Here is a 17902-nt window from a genome sequence, read left to right as displayed (position 1 = left end):
GCTCTTGGCTGTGGGAAGAGGATGGTGAAGCTGCTGCTTGGGGAAAGGAATTTCACCCCCACTGCTACAACCCAGCTGGGAGCTGCCTTTCTCCTGCTGCTGGGCCCTGCACCCCCTGCCCTGCTGGGACGTCCCGCAGTCCCAGCGATCGCTGCAGAGTGTCTGATACATCTCGTCCAGCGCCCCAGGATTTCTGCTCATCCCTGCCGTTGCAGCCTGCTGCTCCCCAGAGTCCTGCCAGGGCCCTGGGATCAGCAGCCCCAGGGGTTTGTGCAGCGAGGCCTCTCTTCCATCCCTCCCGGCTGGGACAAAGCCGCCATTCCCGCGCGCTCCCCGAGCCCGCGCCACAGCGCCCCCTGCAGCCGCGGGGGAATCATCGCACCTGCCCCGCCCACCAGGAGCCACCAGCGCCCCTGCTGGCTGTGACCGGAACTGCACCAAAGGGGAAACTGCCCGCGGCCGAGAAGGGCTCACTGGGGGCCTGGCTCTGTTTGTTGTTAATGCCACAGTTCTTGTTGTTTGCCTGCCTTGTTAGACATGCTAGTAAAGAACTGCTATTCCTATTCTCATATCTTTTTTGTGTGAGAGCCCCTTAATTTCAAAATTATAATTATTCAGAGGGAGGGGTTTTACATTCTCCGTTCCAAGGGAGGCTCCTGCCTTCTCTAGCACACACCTGTCTTTCAAACCAAGACTGAACCTCATGGAACCAAGGGTTCATGATGACACTGCAGAAACAAGGACGCCATAGTTGACACTATGGAAGCTGACAGAACCAAGCAGCCATTGTGACACTCAAGGGCCTCACTGGACCAGGGAGACAATGGTGACACTACAGAACCTCGTGGAACTAGGGGTTTATTGTGACACTCTGGGGTTCCATGGAACCAACTGTCCATTGTGACACTGTGGATCCAAGGAGATCATGGGGACACTATGGAAGCTCATGGATCCAAGGGTCCATTGTGACACAGCAAGAGCTTGTGGAACCAAAGAGACTGCGGATCCAAGGAGATCATGGTGAGACTATGGAAGCTCATGGAACCAAGAAGCCCTTCTGACACAGGATGGCCACATAAAGGCAAGGGGCCATTGAGACGCTGTGAGCCTCGATGGAAAAAAGGACATGGGTGATAGTACAGATGCTCATGGAATCTATGGGATATTGTGCCACATATGGAACCAAGGAGCCATCTTGAAACTGTGGGTGTTATGAATGGAGAGAGAGCTTAGACAAGTCTTGCCTTTGACCCAGATTTCTGGCAGTGGCTCTGTTTGGAGTGTCCTGCACCCCAGATTGCTCTCAGTTTCAGGTTCTTAATAATGGCAGATTAGGTCTATGATAAAATGAAATATTTATTTGACAAAAATTTAACAGACTAGGTATAGCACTGGAATAAAACAAAAAGAACTACTAATAGTCTAAAGGAAGCCATATTACAGTTAGCAAATAAATAGTGTAGATTAGAATTCAATGTAGCTTACCATCAATTTGGTGATGGGGTACACTTAAAATTCTTCTCTCAATTCCCTGAGAAAGTATCCACAGAGTTTGCAACTGAGCTTGTGGGAGAAGTCCCTGCATGTTTCCAGAGTGTGTTTAGGAGGCTTCTACCTCTGTGGAAAATGGTGTCGCTTTTATAGTTGTAAAAGTAGTGCCTTTTCAGTTAGTAATCTCTGGCTTATCTCTCCTTATCTATTCTCAGACCCACTCATTTACTGAAGTTCTACTCCCAGAGGATGTAGCAACTCCTTGGCTCATAACAACTAACTGGCCAAGGTTGTCTCATCACTTCACATGGGGGAGAGAATGTCTGGAGCTGTCACACCAGCTGCAGATAAGCTCTTCTGTAGTAGGGGGGATGTTCTGCCACAATGGGGCATAATGGAGTCATGGATACCATTGGTACTGAAATCCACTAGAGAGAAACTTTTAAACACAGTTTTGAGTATTCCATGCTGTTCTTTATTACAGCATGTTGGCCACTTGGGTGATCCTTTTGCCATTCGAGTGCACTGAGCATCAAATGAACAGAGTTTTTATCACACGCACTGATTACGTATTCATTAGCTATCCTCACTTCCTTTGACTTGATTTGATGTAGTTGCTTATGACAAGTCCTTACATGGTTCTTTGAAATCTGTCTTCAATGTCTAATGTCCTTTTTAGGTGGCTGTTTCTTGACCCTCACTTTCGAATAAAGGCAATATCCTTGTTTTGCATAACTTCTGTTTTGTCAGCCTTGCAGAGCTGAGCTGACATCCTGCTTGCCCTTTTAATGACTTCTGTTTGCTGCAGTTACATCCTTTATCTGTTTCTCCAAGGCTGTGCTGTTCTGTTCCATTATGTGACAGTTGTAGGTAGGGAGACAGAAATCATGACTCGAGTCCTCTTGATCATGACACAAAACAGCCAGTTTTATTGTTTAAAACCTTCTTACACAGAGAGTTCAAAACTCTCAGCTCTAGACACTGATTGGTCTGAGTCTTAGCCCCACTCATCCCCTTGATCAGTGATATCTCTGCTCTCTGGACTGACCATGACTGGCTGAGGTCTCTACACGAGCTCTCTTATTCACCTGGGGACTTCTAGAACAAGCCCGGTCAGCTGAACTGGACTTGCCATGACCAGATTCATTTTGTCTTGGCTAAAGACTAGCTGTGACAAATCACCCTTTTTAGTTAAAATTTAAAAATGCAAAAATGCTCTTTGTAATCCTTCTTGCAGGTGCTTGCAGATAGGATGACAAAGACTATATGAATTTAATTCAAATGAGACTTTTTAGTCAATTTGATAAACTTAGTTCCCCTAGCCAGAGATGTGCCCATGTACCATTGGAGCTGCAGCATTCACGTCTGGGAGCTGTTAGGCAAAATTCACTAATATCAGGTCTTTTAGGCTAGCATGTCACAGGTTAGAAGTTACAACTTACAACTTAACACTAGAAAATAGTAAATGATTAATCTTAAAGCCATTTAAAATAAAACACACATCTTTTTGCCTTTGATAACTCCCAAATGTGTGAGTTTTGGAGTTCAAGTAAGGTGGTGGGTAAATTGTCTTCTTATTGACAATCTTCTGCTTCTGACAAGCTGTTGGCTTGCTAGGTTATGTTGTGAATTGATTTAAAAACATGAGAAAAACATGAGAACATGAGAACACCAAAGACTCTTGAGGGGGGTGTACATGCACCCCTCTTTTCCCCTCTTCTTGTTTTAGCAATTATAATAGGAACAAAAGATGTAATTCTGAACAAAATTAATAAGGCACAAGTTATATCTGCTTATATGCTTTGCTGGTACTCGGGGTCTGCTCTTGCTGAAGGGCCTCCTTTTCACAAGGAGGACTTGAAGACCTTCTTCCAGACAAGGCTTTTCATGTTTATCTATGAGGAAAAAAGGGTTCAGCTTCTGTAAAGCCAAATCAGTTAGTCCAAGTGACTTGCTTTCATTTCAAGCACAGAAACACCTGGGTTTGATGCTTTTCCAGCCAGTCAGGGCCATAGCCTGCCCAGAACTAAGACCTAGATGAGGAGGGCTGGATGGAACACTTCTGCCATCAGTGAAAGCCACAGCTTGGCCAGAGCTGAGCCTTAGACTCGGTGGGTGCTGCACAACTGAGAGATGGGACTTCAAAGAGGGTGTGCAAAAGGAATCCAAGCAGGGAGCCTTAAGTCAAAGATTCAGTAAAAAAAGGTCAGAGTTTGAATTGAAAATAAAATTTATCGAAGTTTAAGTTGAAGTCAGGGTAGAAAGGAATTGAAGTTATTGAAACCATTGAAATCAGGTATTATTCTCACAGTACAGTGTTATGTACTTGTCGGAGGTCAAAAGAGGCCACAGCCCTAAACAGTTGCAAAATTCTTTCCACAAACTACAGACAGCCTAGTGTTCACATTATTTGGCAGCTTTTGCAAAATTTTTACAAAATTCCATAGTTTTAAAGACCTTGACAGTTAAATGTGTCTTCCTAGCTCTTGTTCATATCTGTGCTCTCTCTACACCATGGCCTGTACCTAACCAAGGCTAAGATATCTCAATTCACAAGCTCCACTGTGCTCCCCCTTCATCTCTTATCTGTTCTTCTCCAGGTGTTAATGACAGAGTGCCCAGGATTCACCTTGTCAGTCAGCTCTGGCTGAGGCTGCTGCTCAGGTTCAGCACATCAGCAGGCAGGAGCAGGGCTGAGCCTGGCCATGCTGGACATGCTGCACATCCCCGAGGAGGAGAGGCAGAGCCCGGGACAGGTCTGCAGCTGTGACAGGTGAGCCGGGGTGGGGGGACAAGGTAGCACCCACGGGACAGCCCAGCATGGCTAGGGACAGCCTGACAGCCTCTGGACAGTCTGACAGACACGGGGACATTGTGACACCAATCAAGACAGTCTGGCATCTGGTGGGAACAGCCTGACATCCATAGGGACATCCTGGCATCCCTGGGAACAGCATGACATCCTTGGGGACACTCCACCACCCACCTCTGCCTCCTGTCCCTGGCAGCTCCGAGGAGCTGTTGGTGGCTGTGGCGGGGGTCTTGTGGTGTGGGGGGGAAGGGGGGCAGCGGTGTCACCCCAGCGGTGTCCCCAGAGAAGCTCCAGCACTTGTGTGACAGCCCCGACATCGCCGACATCAGCACCGACATCAGCACCGAGCAGGCGGCGAGCCGGGAGGGCGGCCCCGTGGAGAAGCGGCTCGTCCCCCTCCCCAAGGCGGACAAGCGGGTGCTGGGGAGCCGGGGGGGTTTGGGGAGCCCCCGGGGGCTCGGGGGGACGTGGGGCTGCCGCCCCGCCTGGCGCAGGCGGGGGAGTTGCCCGGGCTGCGGGAGGCTCGTTCCTTGGGGCCTCTCCTCGATGGCCACTCCCGGCTGGGGGCGGGTGCCCAGCGCTCCTTCTGCAGGGAGGTGGCCCCTGCCCGGCTCCGGGGGGACGTGGCAAAGCAGTGCCACGGGCCCCTCGGGGCCTGCCGGGAGCCCCTGAGCAGCCCCGAGCCGGCGGTGCCGGGGGAAGGGAGGTGACAGAATCCCCCCGGGAGGGCCGGGTCCCCATCCCGCCCCCTGGGCACCCCGGGAGCTGCGGGGCTTGGGGACACCGTGGTGAGGGGTGGGCACAGGGGTGGGCACGGGGGGTCCTGGGGTGTCCCCGAGGGGGACCAGGGCCATCCCTGCCCTTGGCAGCGCCGAGTTGGCTGTGACCGAGCTGGAGGCGGCCGGGGGTGCCCCGGGGCTGTCCCTGCTGTGTCGCAGCCCCCGGGCCTTGGACACTTCCCTGCTGAGCGTCTGCGTCCAGGTGAGACCCCCAGGGCAGCACCGGGGGTTTGGGGGGCCGGGAGCGCGCAGGGCCCCGTCCCCGGGAGGGAAACATAGCCCTGGCCCCCGCGGGGACGGTGACACGGGCACGGGCACAGCCCTGGGGCTGCTGCGGGCACCCGCGGGGCAGGAGGGGTTTGGGGGCTCCCGGGGGTCCCCGCCCCGCTGAGCCCGGCGGTGGCTCCACAGCCGCGCTCCGGCCGGGATTCCAAGCGGTGCCGGCTCCGCCGGGACCAGGACGGACAATTGTGGCTGTCGGGGCTGGCGCCGAGGTTCTGCAGCCTGCGGGAGCTGCTGGGCACCTCCGGGCACTGGGGGCTGCAGGCACAGGGGCCCAAATGCTCCTGGAGGCTCCAGCTTGCCCTGCCCCAGAGGTGACACTGGGGGACATTGCAGAGAGGGGCTGTGAGGTCACAGAGTGGCAGTGATGTCACAGGGGGGGGTTGTGTGATGTCCCAGAGGGGGCTGTGTCATAGAGGCACCTCTGTGGCTGTGTGTGATGGAGGCACAGAGCAGCTGTGATGTCAGAAAGGGGCTGTGTGACATCACAGAACGGTTGAGTGAGGACACAGCGTGGGCTATGACATCACAAAGAGAGCTATGGCATGCCAGAGTGTGTTATGTGAGGTCACTGATCAGCTATGGTGTAATAGATGAGACTATGGTGACATCACAGAGTGTCTTTGTGACATCAGAGACCAGGCTTTGACATCAAAGGTCACCAGTGTGACATAACAAAGTGACCTGTGACATCACAGAGTAAGTTGTGACATTACAGATCCGGCTGTGGCATGACTCTTACATCATATAGGGTGACAGAGTGACATCACAGGGCAGGGTGTAATGTCACAGAGTGGGCTGTAACATCAAAGTGCAGCTGTGTGACACCACAAAGCAGGCTGTGACAACAGCTGTGACTCTCAGAGTGGCCTTTGACATCACAAAGCAGTCTGTGACATCACAGGGGAGCTGTGACATTACAGAGCAGGATGTGATATCACAGGGGGGGCTGTGACAGCACAGGTGAGGTCACTCCACTCACATTTCCCCCCAGAGAAGTCTCCCCAGCTGCTCGTGCCCAGCAGGGTCCCCTGTCCCCCTGGGTCCCCCCTGCCCCCAGCACTGCAGCCTCCCCTAAGGATGTTCCACAAATCAACCCCCAGAGCCTGACACGGGGACAAGGGGCTGGGCTGTGTGACCAGGACATCAAGGACAGGGATTATAGAGGTCACCGTGGCCTGGGTTGGGTTCCCCAGGGTAGGAAAGATGTCTGGCAGCTGCAGCAGGGTTAGGGAAGGGCTCCAAGGTGGGGCTGGAGCCCTTGGGCTGTGAGGAGAGGCTGAGGGAGCTGGACTTGTCCAGCCCTGAGCAGGGAAGGCTGAGGGGCTCCTGATCCCAGCCTGGCAGTGCCATCCAGGAGGTGATGGAGAACACAGAGCCAGGCTCTTCACTGGGGCCTGGTGGGAGACAAAAGACAGTGGATGGAAGGAGCAAGAGGGGAGGTTCAGGCAGGACAGGAGGAGATGAAATGAGTCAGGCTGGTTTCAGCATTTCCTCACCATCAAAAGCAGCCTGACCCCCTTCTCCATCCACCACTGACAGCTTTGCAAATTAGGAATTGTTCAGCCTGTTTTATCCCCACTTCTCACAGAGCATCCTGATTCAACAAGTGAACTGTGTTTATATCTATCACAGAATCATCTTTGTCTAAAATGGTTTTGTACAGGAATCCCTTGTGAATGGTGGACATGTCAGATGTTGCTGGGATGGCTCACATTGCTGAGAGAAGAGTTTCAATGTTTCTTAAATTGTATCACATTTACATTTTTTATGTTGGCAATGAAGAGACATTTTCTGTGCCTCTGAGTCCCACCAGCTCCCAACCCAAAAGGACACAAACCTGGTGAGTTCTGGTTCCCACTTGCACCTCACTCCACACCCACAGCAGAGCTGCCTTGTCCCAGAAAGTCCCTGGCAATGCAGGGATGAAGGGAACACAGGACAGGCTGTGGGGATCAGGGGCAGGGCACACGCAGGGATTTGGGGTGGTTGTGAGCCCAGGGCAGGAGCCGGCCCTTGGCCTTGCTGAACCTCATCCAATAGTCCTGGGCCCATGGCTGCAGCCTGTCCAGATCCCTCTGCAGAGCTTCCTGCCCTCCAGCACAGCCACACTCCCACCCAGCCTGGGCTCACTGGGAACTGACTGAGGGTGTCCTCAATGCCCTTGTCCAGATCATCCACCAAGAGATTTACCTGACCTGGCCCCAATCCTGAGCCCTGGGGACACCCCTGGATGTGACTCCATTCCCCAGCACTCCTTGGGCCTGGCCATCCAGACAGAGTTGGACCCAGGCAACAGCTGCTGCAGAGGGTGCTGGATTCAGTTCCTGTGAGCCCAGAATATTGGGATTAGTGCAGCTGTAGCTCTGCACAAGGGAGCTCTTCATCCACTTTCTCTCTTGTCCTCCCTGTGGGCTTGGAGAGAGCTCCTTACTTCAGCGTGTGACTTGTGTGTGCAAAGAGGAAATGTGGACAAACTTGGGGCAGGGAGGGTTTGGGGCATCTTGGGATCTGTGCTGGACACAGAATGTATTTCCCATTGGTCTGAGACTGTCTGATGTGCAAAGTGGATCTAATATGCAGCAGAGGAATGAGTTTTGCTTGTTATGGAGCTGTGCCTTCCCTTGGTTTTGTTTGCTAACAATAAATGAACATCCCTGTGTGTCTCAGGCAGCTCCTTCTGCAAGGAAAGCAGGTGGGAGTTGGTGCCAAGGAGCTGAAAGCTGCAGGTGCAGCCTGGAGTGGAGGAAGCTGAGATATGCACAAGGCTGCTCTGAGTGCCAGGGGCTGGATGAGGGAAATGGTGGGGTGGGGATAGGGACAAAGTGTGACTGATTGTCAGCCATGAAGGGTCTTGATTTTCAGATCTATTCAGACTGCACGAGGAGGTGCTGGTGATCAATATCAACTGGGGATTGCTGATATCAATCTATGAACAGGAAAAGAAAATGAAACAGGACAAAACCATTCTCTCTTCATTGTTTTCAATACAGTATATTCATTTTGAACACACTTCTGAAATCTGTCTAATAAACCATAGAAGAACTGAAGACTTGAGTTATTGCCAGGGGCTTCTCTTGTTTGGGTGTTTTGAACAATTGTTAATGAGACTTTGTCAATGAATTTCTCAGCTGAAGACCTGAAAAAAGAAAAGGCCTTTGGAAAAGGAAAATTCATCAGGAACCTGCAAGTGGCTGAGGATTCATCCTGATCAGAGCAGCAATGAACAGAAATGGGCACAGCTTTGTGGTTGCCCCAACTCTGGGATGGGCCCTGGGCCTGGAGCAGGAACAGCTCCTGAGGGCCACAAGGGCACAAGGGGCTGTTGTGCTGGCCTGGGCAGATGGGATGGCAGTAGGGGCTGCAGAGCTCTCAGGATCTCCTGCAGAGGAGAGCAGGGCGCCCAGGGAGCCTCCTTTTCCTTTGGCCAGGCAGGTTCCCCCATGGCTGGGGCTGAGCCCTGTGTGAGCTGCAGCTGCTGCTGTGCCCTTGAGAGGGGCTGAGGCCGTGGGGCCCCTGCCCAGAGCAGCCTGGGCTGAGCAGAGCTGTGGGGCCAGAGCTGGCTGGGCTGTGCTGGGGAGAGGCCCTTGGTGCTGCACAGAGCTCAGGGCAGCTGGCAGAGCTGGCAGGGAGCTGGGCTGGGCTGAGAGAGCCTGGCACAGAAACCATCAGTGTCCATCTCAGCCTGTGTGACTGTGCAGGGGCCAAGAAAATCCCCACAGGTTCCATCAAGTTTGGTGAGTGGGAGCTGAGCTTGTGACACCTTGAGCCCTCGCAAGTGCTGGGGCTGCACCTCCAGCTCCAGAGGAGATGGGACAGATGGGAGCAGAGACATAATTCCTGCTGGATTCTTTATTGTGTTTGCTTCTACAGGTGACCTGTATCCCAATGTAGAGAAGGTGTTTTGTGTCAGATAACTCTGGCAGAGTGATAAGAATATTTTTTTTGTCAAAAATAGTATTTCATGCATGATACACAATGAGAAGAAAAAGACACCTATGATCAGAAAAGGATCTGAGTTTTTCAGAGGATGAGAGACTCATTGATTTTGCAGTAGTCAAACCTGTTCAAATCCTTTCCTCAGGGATTCCTTGAGATGAGAGGTGACCACCAGAGGCCAAGGCCAGCCACAGCTCTCTGTTCTGGCAGCTTTTGTCTGGGAGAACCCTTGTGTAATAAACAGATGTGCTGCCTAATTATCCAATCCAAAAAGAAAACCCAAACAAAATAATTTATAGCAGCAATTTTAATTTTAGCAGCTTAAAATTACAATAGTTTGCAATTAGTAAATAATATATATTGGTTCTTAATAATACAAGAGCAAAGGATTTACCACAGGGTACCTACCGCGGGGCACGGAGCAGGACCTTGATCTCCTGTTTCCTGTACAAAGCCAAAAAAAGCTTGTTTGGATTTTTATAATCTATGTGAATCTATGTTAACACCCCTTTCCACCTATTTTCGATTCATAAAATTTACATCACCGGCCTTATCTCCACCCATCACCACCTCTACTGCACACGCTCCGCCATCCCCTTTCCGGGGGTCCCCCCACCTGGGGGGTTGCATGTGAGAAAGGCTCAAATCTTCCTCCCTGCCCAGTTGATGACCCCTTGGGTTACACATGCAGATTAAGCTGACGTTACATAATTCTAACCTATGTAAGGAGATCCGAATAATTTCATTGTACATAGAAGCAATAAATTTGTTTTAATTAACATTTTTCTGGGTTTCCCCCAGAACTTTCCCATCTCCAGACAAATATAGCTTCTTTATATCAGTCTTTTTTACTGTCTTCCTGCTCTTCATTTGAACATTTGGAGACAAGGGGGGGATGTTCCCCCTCCCTCTCCTCAAAGTTACATTTTAACTATTATTTTACTATTATAAAATATCGATTACTGTTTCAATTTTATCAGCATGAATCATACCTGTTTATCAGACTTGTACATAAGAAATCTTTCAAGGGGAGTATCAATTTTGGCCATAGGCACCTGGAAAGAGGGATGATTTATTTCCATAGGAAGGAAAGCACAGAGCCCCAGTGCTCCAGGGGCTGATGAGAGGCAGCCCTCAGCATTCCAAAATCAGCTGGACCTGTCAGGTGGCCCCTGGGAGGCCACACCAGCCAGATCTGTTCCATGTTCCCTTGGTTCCATGAGGCCCAGCAGGGTCACAATGGCCCTTTGGTTCTGTGGGGCCCTGCAGTGTCACCATGTTCTCCATGATTCCAGGGGGGCTTGCAATGCCACAATGGTCTCCATGGATCCATGGTGCCCTGCAGGATCACAGTGGCTCTTTGGTTCCACGAGACCCTGGAATGCAACAATGGCCTCTTGGTTCCACAAAGCCCTGCTGCTTCACACTGGCCCCTTGGGACCATGCAGCCCAGCAGTGCCACAGTGATCCCCTTGGTTCCATGAATTCCCACAGTGTAACAATGGTCCCTTGGATCCATGAGGCCCTGAAGTGTCACCCTGGTCTCCACTGGAAGGAAACCATGGAGCCCCAGTGTTTCAGGGGCTGATGCATGGCAGCCACCAGAGGCCAAGGCCAACCAGAGCTGTCTGGTCTGGCAGCTTTCATCTGAGAGCAATGGAATAAATATCTTAGATTCTGTATCTTGGATATATGGAATTTTGGAGGCAGAATCCCAATTTCAGCCATGAGCGTCTGCATGAGAAGGCAATTTCTTTCCCATAGGAAGGAAAGTACAGAGCCCCAGAATTTTTAGGGCACATCAGAGGCGACCAACAGAAGTCAAGATGAGCCAGGCCTGTCTGTCCTGGCAGCTTTAGTCTGGGAGAAACGCTTGCATACAGTGAATTCTGGAGAAGTAGCAATTTTGGTCCCTTGGAGCCCCACAGTGTCACTGTTGTGTCCTTGGCTCCATGAGGCCCTGCAGTCCCACAATGGTCTTTGGTTCCACGAGGCCCCATGTGTCACAAGGGCCTCCTTGGTTCCATGATGCCCTGTACAACCTCTTTGTTTCCACGGTGTCAGTATGGCCCCTTTGTCCCATGGAGCCCCACGGTGTCACTAAGGTCCCCTTGATTCTGTGAGGCCCTGCGATGCTACGAGGGCTGCTTAGTTCCCTGTGGCATTGCTGTGTCACAGTGGCAGGTGGTTCCATGAGGCCCCACAGTGTCCAAATGGTCTCCTTGGTTCTGTGAAGCCCTACAGAGCCACAATGGACCCTTGGTTCCATGAGGCCTTGCTGTGTCACAATGGACATTTGGTTCCATGAGTGTTCACGCTGCCAACAATGGTCTGAGTTCTGCAGTATCCCCATGGATCCTTTGTTCCATGAGGTTCCATAGCATAACATGATCCCCTTGATTCCAGAAGGTTCTGCAGTGTCACAATGGACCGTTGGTTCCATACAGCCCCATACAATCACAATGACCCCATGGTTCCATGAACTTCCATATTCTCAGCAATGGTTCCTGGATCCATGAGGTCTTGCTCTGATAAAATGGACATTTGGCTACAAGGGGTTCCACTGCATCAAAATGGACCCTTTGTTCCATGAGATTCCAAGGTGTCACAGCTGACTCCTTGGTTCTGTGAGCCTCTGCTATCAGCAAATGTTGAAATTAACTGAAAAAGACTCCTTAAAAGTAATTTGGTGTTTAAGAGGGCATCATTTTTCATGCCTGAGGTCCAACATAGGGTAATGCCTAACCTTACATGGACATGGAATTGTACCAGTGTATTGCTTCTATACAGTTGCTAAATGCGTATTACAATTTACCCATTTCCATAAAACCCGCCCCAAGTACCCAAATACACACCTTAATTTTTCTATCACTGCACCCTGGACCCAGATGTCTTCCTCTTGTCTTCCAGCTGTCCATGCAGGGAAAGCAGGCCCTGCATGACTTGTTCCTATGCTAAAAAATTCAAAGGCACGGCAAAATGGAATTAACCCTCCTGGTTCCACAGCCAAGGCTGAGTGTGGCCAGGCAGAGGCAGGCAGGAGGCAGAGCTGTCAGCAAAGGAAGGGCCCAGCCAGGTGGGGCAGCCAGGGGATGACGACAGCCTGCAGGGACAGAGGCGCAGGGCATGGACACCGTAGGACAGCCTGGGCTGCACAGGGCACAGGGATGGGCAGCAGCTGCAAGGCCCTGACACAGCCAACTCCTGCAGCACTTGGGCCATGGCTGCTGGGCCTGGGCCTGAGCCATGAGCAGGAGACAAGTGACCCTTGCAGCCCTGGGGCCTCATTGCCTCCTTGGCCCTGCTCAGCAGCCTGGCAGGGGCCGCCCCATGGTCCTGCCCTTGGCATTGCACATCCCCACATCCCAGTGGCCTGGGAAGAGCCCTGAGCACTGAGGGAGGGACAGGATGTGCCTTGGCAGGGGCTGGGACTCAGGCCTTGTCCCTTTGCATTCCTGAAACACATCTAGGTTTGCTCAGCATCAGAGACACCTTTGCCTTGTTTGTCCCCACCTGTCATCACTGCCTGCAGTGTTCTGCTCTAATTGGAACCTGGGGACACTTTCTGCTTTGTGTTCCTCAGTGAGACCTATTAAAACTTCAAGAAAGTTTGGAGTTTCAGTTTGACTTTGAGTTCTTGAGAAGTTTTTTAAACACTCTCTCAGGGACTGAGTCTGATGTAAACAACACCAAAACCCCAAGAGCCTCATTAAATTCCTTGTGCTGTGTGTGCTGCTGAGCTGGGCTGGGCTCCTGGAACAGAGGCAGCTCCTGGATTCCAAGAAGAGCTACAAAAAGGCACTTCTTCAGAGGAATAGCTCCCTTCCCAGCCCAGCAGGGCTGAGGGCGCTGCCTTCAGGCACCTGAGAGCAGTGAAGTAGACAGAAGCTCAGAGCAACTGGAATGAAAATTCTGAGCTTCTTCATAGGGAGATCTTCACCACGTCTGACACAGTCAGCCTGTGGCTGCAGGGAGCTCCTAAATCTGAGCCAGGACAGGACTGACAGCACTGTAAGGATGGCTCTGCTGCCCTTTCTGCTTTGGGGGAGGATGTGCTCCAGAGCGGGGCTCCTGCTGCCAGGGACGGCTGCAGGGGCTGAGGCTGGGGCTGCAGCCAGGGCTGCCCAGGGCTGTGGTGCAGAGCAGGTGCTGCAGCCCTGAGGGCTCTTGGTCAGGCCAGGGGATGTGCCACCTGCCAGGGGCAGCTCTCAGCCTTCCTGGGAGCTCCCATGGATGGTGGAGGGGAGCTGTAGGTGCAAGGAGTGACTCCTTCCAGGGCAGGTCCTGCTGCTGTGGAGAGGGTGCTTTGTGGGCCAGAGCTGCTCAGAACTCCAGCTCATGCCCAGGTCATTTCTGAGGGGACTTTTCATGAGCACATACAAGGAAGGAGATTTCTGCTTGAATCTCTGCTTTCCTCAATCTGTGCTCCAACTTTTCCCTGGCTCAGCTGAGTGGAAAAGGAAACTCAGTTGTGCAGGGCAGAGCAGCGGCTGAGGCTTCTAAACCATCACACTGAGGATTCCTGGGAATCTCAGCACGTGCCTCCACCTCCCCAGTCTCCAGATCCATCCAGCATCACCTTTCCATGGTGCCCAGGCCTGGGGGAGCTGTTCTTTAATCCCTGCAGCCCCCAGCAGCTGCAGAGCAGAGCTGGCCCAGGGGCTGGGCTCTGGCAGCACTGGCAGGGAAGGAGCCCAGGCCCACAGGAGCAGCTTGGGATGGGACAGCTCCAGCAGCAGAGCTGTGGGCAGGGAGGGAGGGAGGCAGTGCTGAGGGAAGCCCTGCTGCAGGGGACATGTGGCATCTGCCAGCCCTGCCCTGCAGGGCACACACTGCCCTGAGCAGCACAGCTCCTGTGTCCCCTCCCAGCCAGCACAGCCCTCAGCCCGGGGGCTCGGGGCCCTCAGTCCCCTCCTGGGCCGGCAGAGCAGCCCCAGAGATGAAGGGCATCTCTCCTGCCATGTGCCCATTCCCTGCTGACCAGGGCCTCAGGGCCACTGTCCTGCACTGCTGCTGCCTGGCAGGGGCTGTGCAGGGCTGGGCAGGGAAAGGCTTTTCCTCAGGGCCCAGCTCTCTCTCTCTCCTTGCCTTGCCCAGGTGCTCCTGGCATTGCTGACAGGCTCTCTGGGAATGGCTGCAGGCTCAGGCCCAGCCCTTGGGCTCCTCCTGTGCAGGCTGAGCACAGCAATGGGGTGTCCCAGCTCCCTCTGCCCCAGGGAGCTCTGGGCAGGGCAGGCTGGCAGGCTGGGAATGAGCTGACTCTCCCTGACTTTGGGAAAGGCAGGAGCCACTTTGTGTGCCAGGGATCCCTCTGCTTTCAGCAGTGTCTCCTGGCTTTCCAGGGTAACACGGGACTGGGTCTTAGAGAGGTGCAAGTCCAGGGCAGCTGGGAACAGGAGAGAGGAACAGAGCAGCTCCCCTCAGTCTTCACTAAGCCTCAGACAATCCTCCTGCCTCACTGGACTCTCTGTTCTCCCCAGGTGCACCAGAATCTCTTGTTCTGACTCCTGCAATCCCCATCCCTTCACCCTGGCAGATCCCGTGCCTTAGGAGGAGATTCTTTATCCAAGTTAAAACACCAGGACTGGTCCCTGCCCTCACTGTTCTCCTGCACTGACTGGGGCTCAGGGCTGACTCCCAGGTGTCCCGCAGGTTGAGCTCTGGCTCCTCACTGGACATTGGCCAGCAGCAATCAGGACTCCAGCAATGAAGGTGAAGAAAGTTCTCCTAAGCATAGACAAGGTAGAGTTGTTTAGTGGCAAGGAGTGGTCAATGTGAAATGGCTTTGTCTTTTCTGTGAGAAATCCCCCCTCAAATGTCACTGTCTTTTCTCCTTCTGCAGGTGGGGCTGTCCAGAGACAGCAAATGTCCAACAGCACCTCCACCGGCCACTTCCTCCTGCTGGCATTGACAGACACGGGGCAGCTGCAGCTCCTGCACTTCTGCCTCTTCCTGGGCATCTCTCTGGCTGCCCTCCTGGGCAACGGCCTCGTCATCAGCGCCGTGGCCTGCGGCCACCACCTGCACAGCCCCATGTTCTTCTTCCTGCTCCACCTGGCCCTCACCGACCTGGGCTCCATCCTCACCACTGTCCCCAAAGCCATGCACAATTCCCTCTGGGACACCACGACCATCTCCTACGCAGGATGTGCTGCACAGATATTTCTGTTTGTATTTTTCATTTCAGCAGAGGTTTCCCTGCTGACCATCATGTGCTACGACCGCTACGTGTCCATCTGCAAACCCCTGCACTACGGGACCCTCCTGGGCAGCAGAGCTTGTGCCCACATGGCAGCAGCTGCCTGGGCCAGTGCCTTTCTCAGTGCTCTCATGCACACAGCCAATACATTTTCCCTGCCCCTGTGCCATGGCAATGCCCTGGGACAGTTCTTCTGTGAAATCCCACACATCCTCAAGCTTTCCTGCTCCAAATCCTACATCAGGGAATTTGGAGTTTCTGTTTTCACTACCTCAATAGCTTTTGGGTGTTTTGTGTTCATTGTTTTCTCCTATGTTCAGATCTTCAGGGCTGTGCTGAGGATCCCCTCTGAGAAGGGACGGCACAAAGCCTTTTCCACCTGCCTCCCTCACCTGGCCGTGGTCTCCCTGTTCCTCAGCACTGCCACATTTGCCTACCTGAAGCCTCCCTCCATCTCCTCCCCATCCCTGGATCTGGCCCTGTCAGTTCTGTACTCAGTGGTGCCTCCAGCCCTGAACCCCCTGATCTACAGCCTGAGGAACCAGGAGCTCAAGGCTGCAGTGTGGACACTGATCACTGGGCAAATTCAGAAACATTAAACCGCTGGGCAATTTCTGCAAATCACTTATAATAAAAGTCATTCTTGATAGCACATGTTGATTTGCTTGTTGGGTATTTTTTCTCTGTTTTAGTTTTCCCTGATGTTCACAAACAAGGCCATTGTTTGAGCCTTTTCTTTTGTTTCTCTCCACCTTTATTGTGGCCTAGACTGTGTCAATGAGGAGCTGTGCTCTCAGGAACTTTAAATGAATTAAAGGATGTCCCAGTAAGGTTTTCTCCAGAGATCCCCCTTTTGTTCCCTTCTCTGTCACTGCAGCAGCAATGTCTGTGTGCAGAGCTGGGGGCAGATCAGGGCTGGCACAGCAGCTGTGCCCAGGACCAGCAGCCCTTGGTGTTGCCAGTGCTGCTCCCGTGGCCCTGCCCCGCTGCCCTCCTGGCCCTGGTGTTGCTGTAGGGCCTGAGGGCTCTCGGGGCCGGGCACAGGGCTGGGGGTGGCAGTGCCGGGGCTGCAGCAGGGACAGGCCATGGGCACTGCTGGGGCAGCACTGACGCCTCAGGGCAGGGCCTGGGGGCTCCAGGCTCCTTGCCCAGGCTCTCTCCAGAACACGCCCAGGCCAAGGCTCAGCAGGGAAAAGCCCCGTGAGCAGCCCCAGGGTGGCCGTGGGCAGGCTGGGGACAAACAGCATGGCTGGGGCTCTGCAAGGGCCCTGTGGGAGATGGGAAGGAGCAGCAGAGCAGGGGCTGATCCATCCCCACTGCACTGGACACCCCAGGGCAGCGTCCCAGAGCGTCCTCATGCACCTGCCAACAACATCCCCCCTCTGCAGCCCTGGCCTCTCCCCGAGCTCACACAGGTGCCACATCCTTGCAGGCACAGACATGGCAGCACTGGCTCAGGATTCCCTGTTTGCAGTGCCCAGAGCAGGCCTGAGCACCCCCATGGTGTTGGTGTGGGGAGATGAACCTGATGGAGTACAAATGCCATCAGCCCCTCGGGCCAGGAAGGGCTGGGGGACAGGAGGGAAACCACTCAGGTTTGTTGTGGCCTCTGAGGTCATACACAATGTTTGTTCCCATGAGCTGTGAGTTTCCTTTCCCACTGCAGACATTGTTGCTCAGAGCCAGGGCTGCCTGGCAGCCACCCCTAAACTTCCCTGATAATTTCCTTTACTTCACCTTTGCTTTTTTTCCTCTTTCCTGGTTCGGATTTTTTCCTAGTGCCCATTTTTGTACCCTCTGCTGCAAACAAACCATCCCTGTTATCTCTTTCCTTTCTGACCCCACTCCCCATTTCAGTTCCTGAGTTGGCACCATGGGAACATCCACTGGGGATCTGGATCATCCTCCAAGTGTTTCAGGAATTGTACGCAGTGTCCTGCAGTGCCTTGAGTTAAGAATTTAAAGAGTTCAGATTTTAGCTAAGGGATAAAAGCCATTTATATTGATTAGGATTTAAGTTAGAAGAGTAGAGATGAAGTGGAAGATTAAATAATTATTAGATGCTTAAGCTAGAGCATAGGTAATATATTACTTGTTCATTTTAGCTGTGTTTGTAAGAGGAAATATGATAGATGGACCATTGAGATAATGGAAGAAACCATGACTGCACCTGGACAGAGAAACTAATTGAACCAAGCAAGAGAGCTTGGACTATGCCCAAGAGGTCACGTAGCCTGCCCACAAGATGAAGGTACAAAGGTCATTGTGAGGAAGACCTCGCTGACTTAATCCTTCAAGACCACTGACCTATTTCAAAAACCACCTACCCACTTTGAGAGAAGAATTGCACAGGTGTAAAGGACTTTGGCCTCATTTTAATATGAAGAGGGGATAGGCTGG

General features: G+C 52.8%; 2 protein-coding genes across 3 annotated transcripts in view; both read left to right on the top strand.

The window, feature by feature from the left end:
• LOC310920622 (olfactory receptor 14A16-like) overlaps positions 1-17902 on the top strand; it is a gene marked incomplete at its 3' end in the record, with an annotated part of 597990 nt that overhangs the window by 436742 nt on the left and 143346 nt on the right. The window lies entirely within an intron of this gene.
• LOC310920830 (olfactory receptor 14J1-like) lies at positions 15169-16101 on the top strand (the record flags this gene model as incomplete). The annotated part of the gene is made up of 1 exon (XM_083880878.1): positions 15169-16101. The coding sequence occupies one exon, from the start codon at positions 15169-15171 to the stop codon at positions 16099-16101; it is 933 nt and encodes a 310-aa protein (XP_083737004.1).

The sequence above is a fragment of the Zosterops lateralis genome, assembly GCF_965231275.1.
Source record: "Zosterops lateralis genome assembly, chromosome: 31".
Taxonomy (NCBI): Eukaryota; Metazoa; Chordata; class Aves; order Passeriformes; family Zosteropidae; genus Zosterops; species Zosterops lateralis.
The sequence above is the reverse complement of the archived record's forward strand: the minus strand, read 5'-3'. Positions and strand labels throughout refer to the sequence as shown.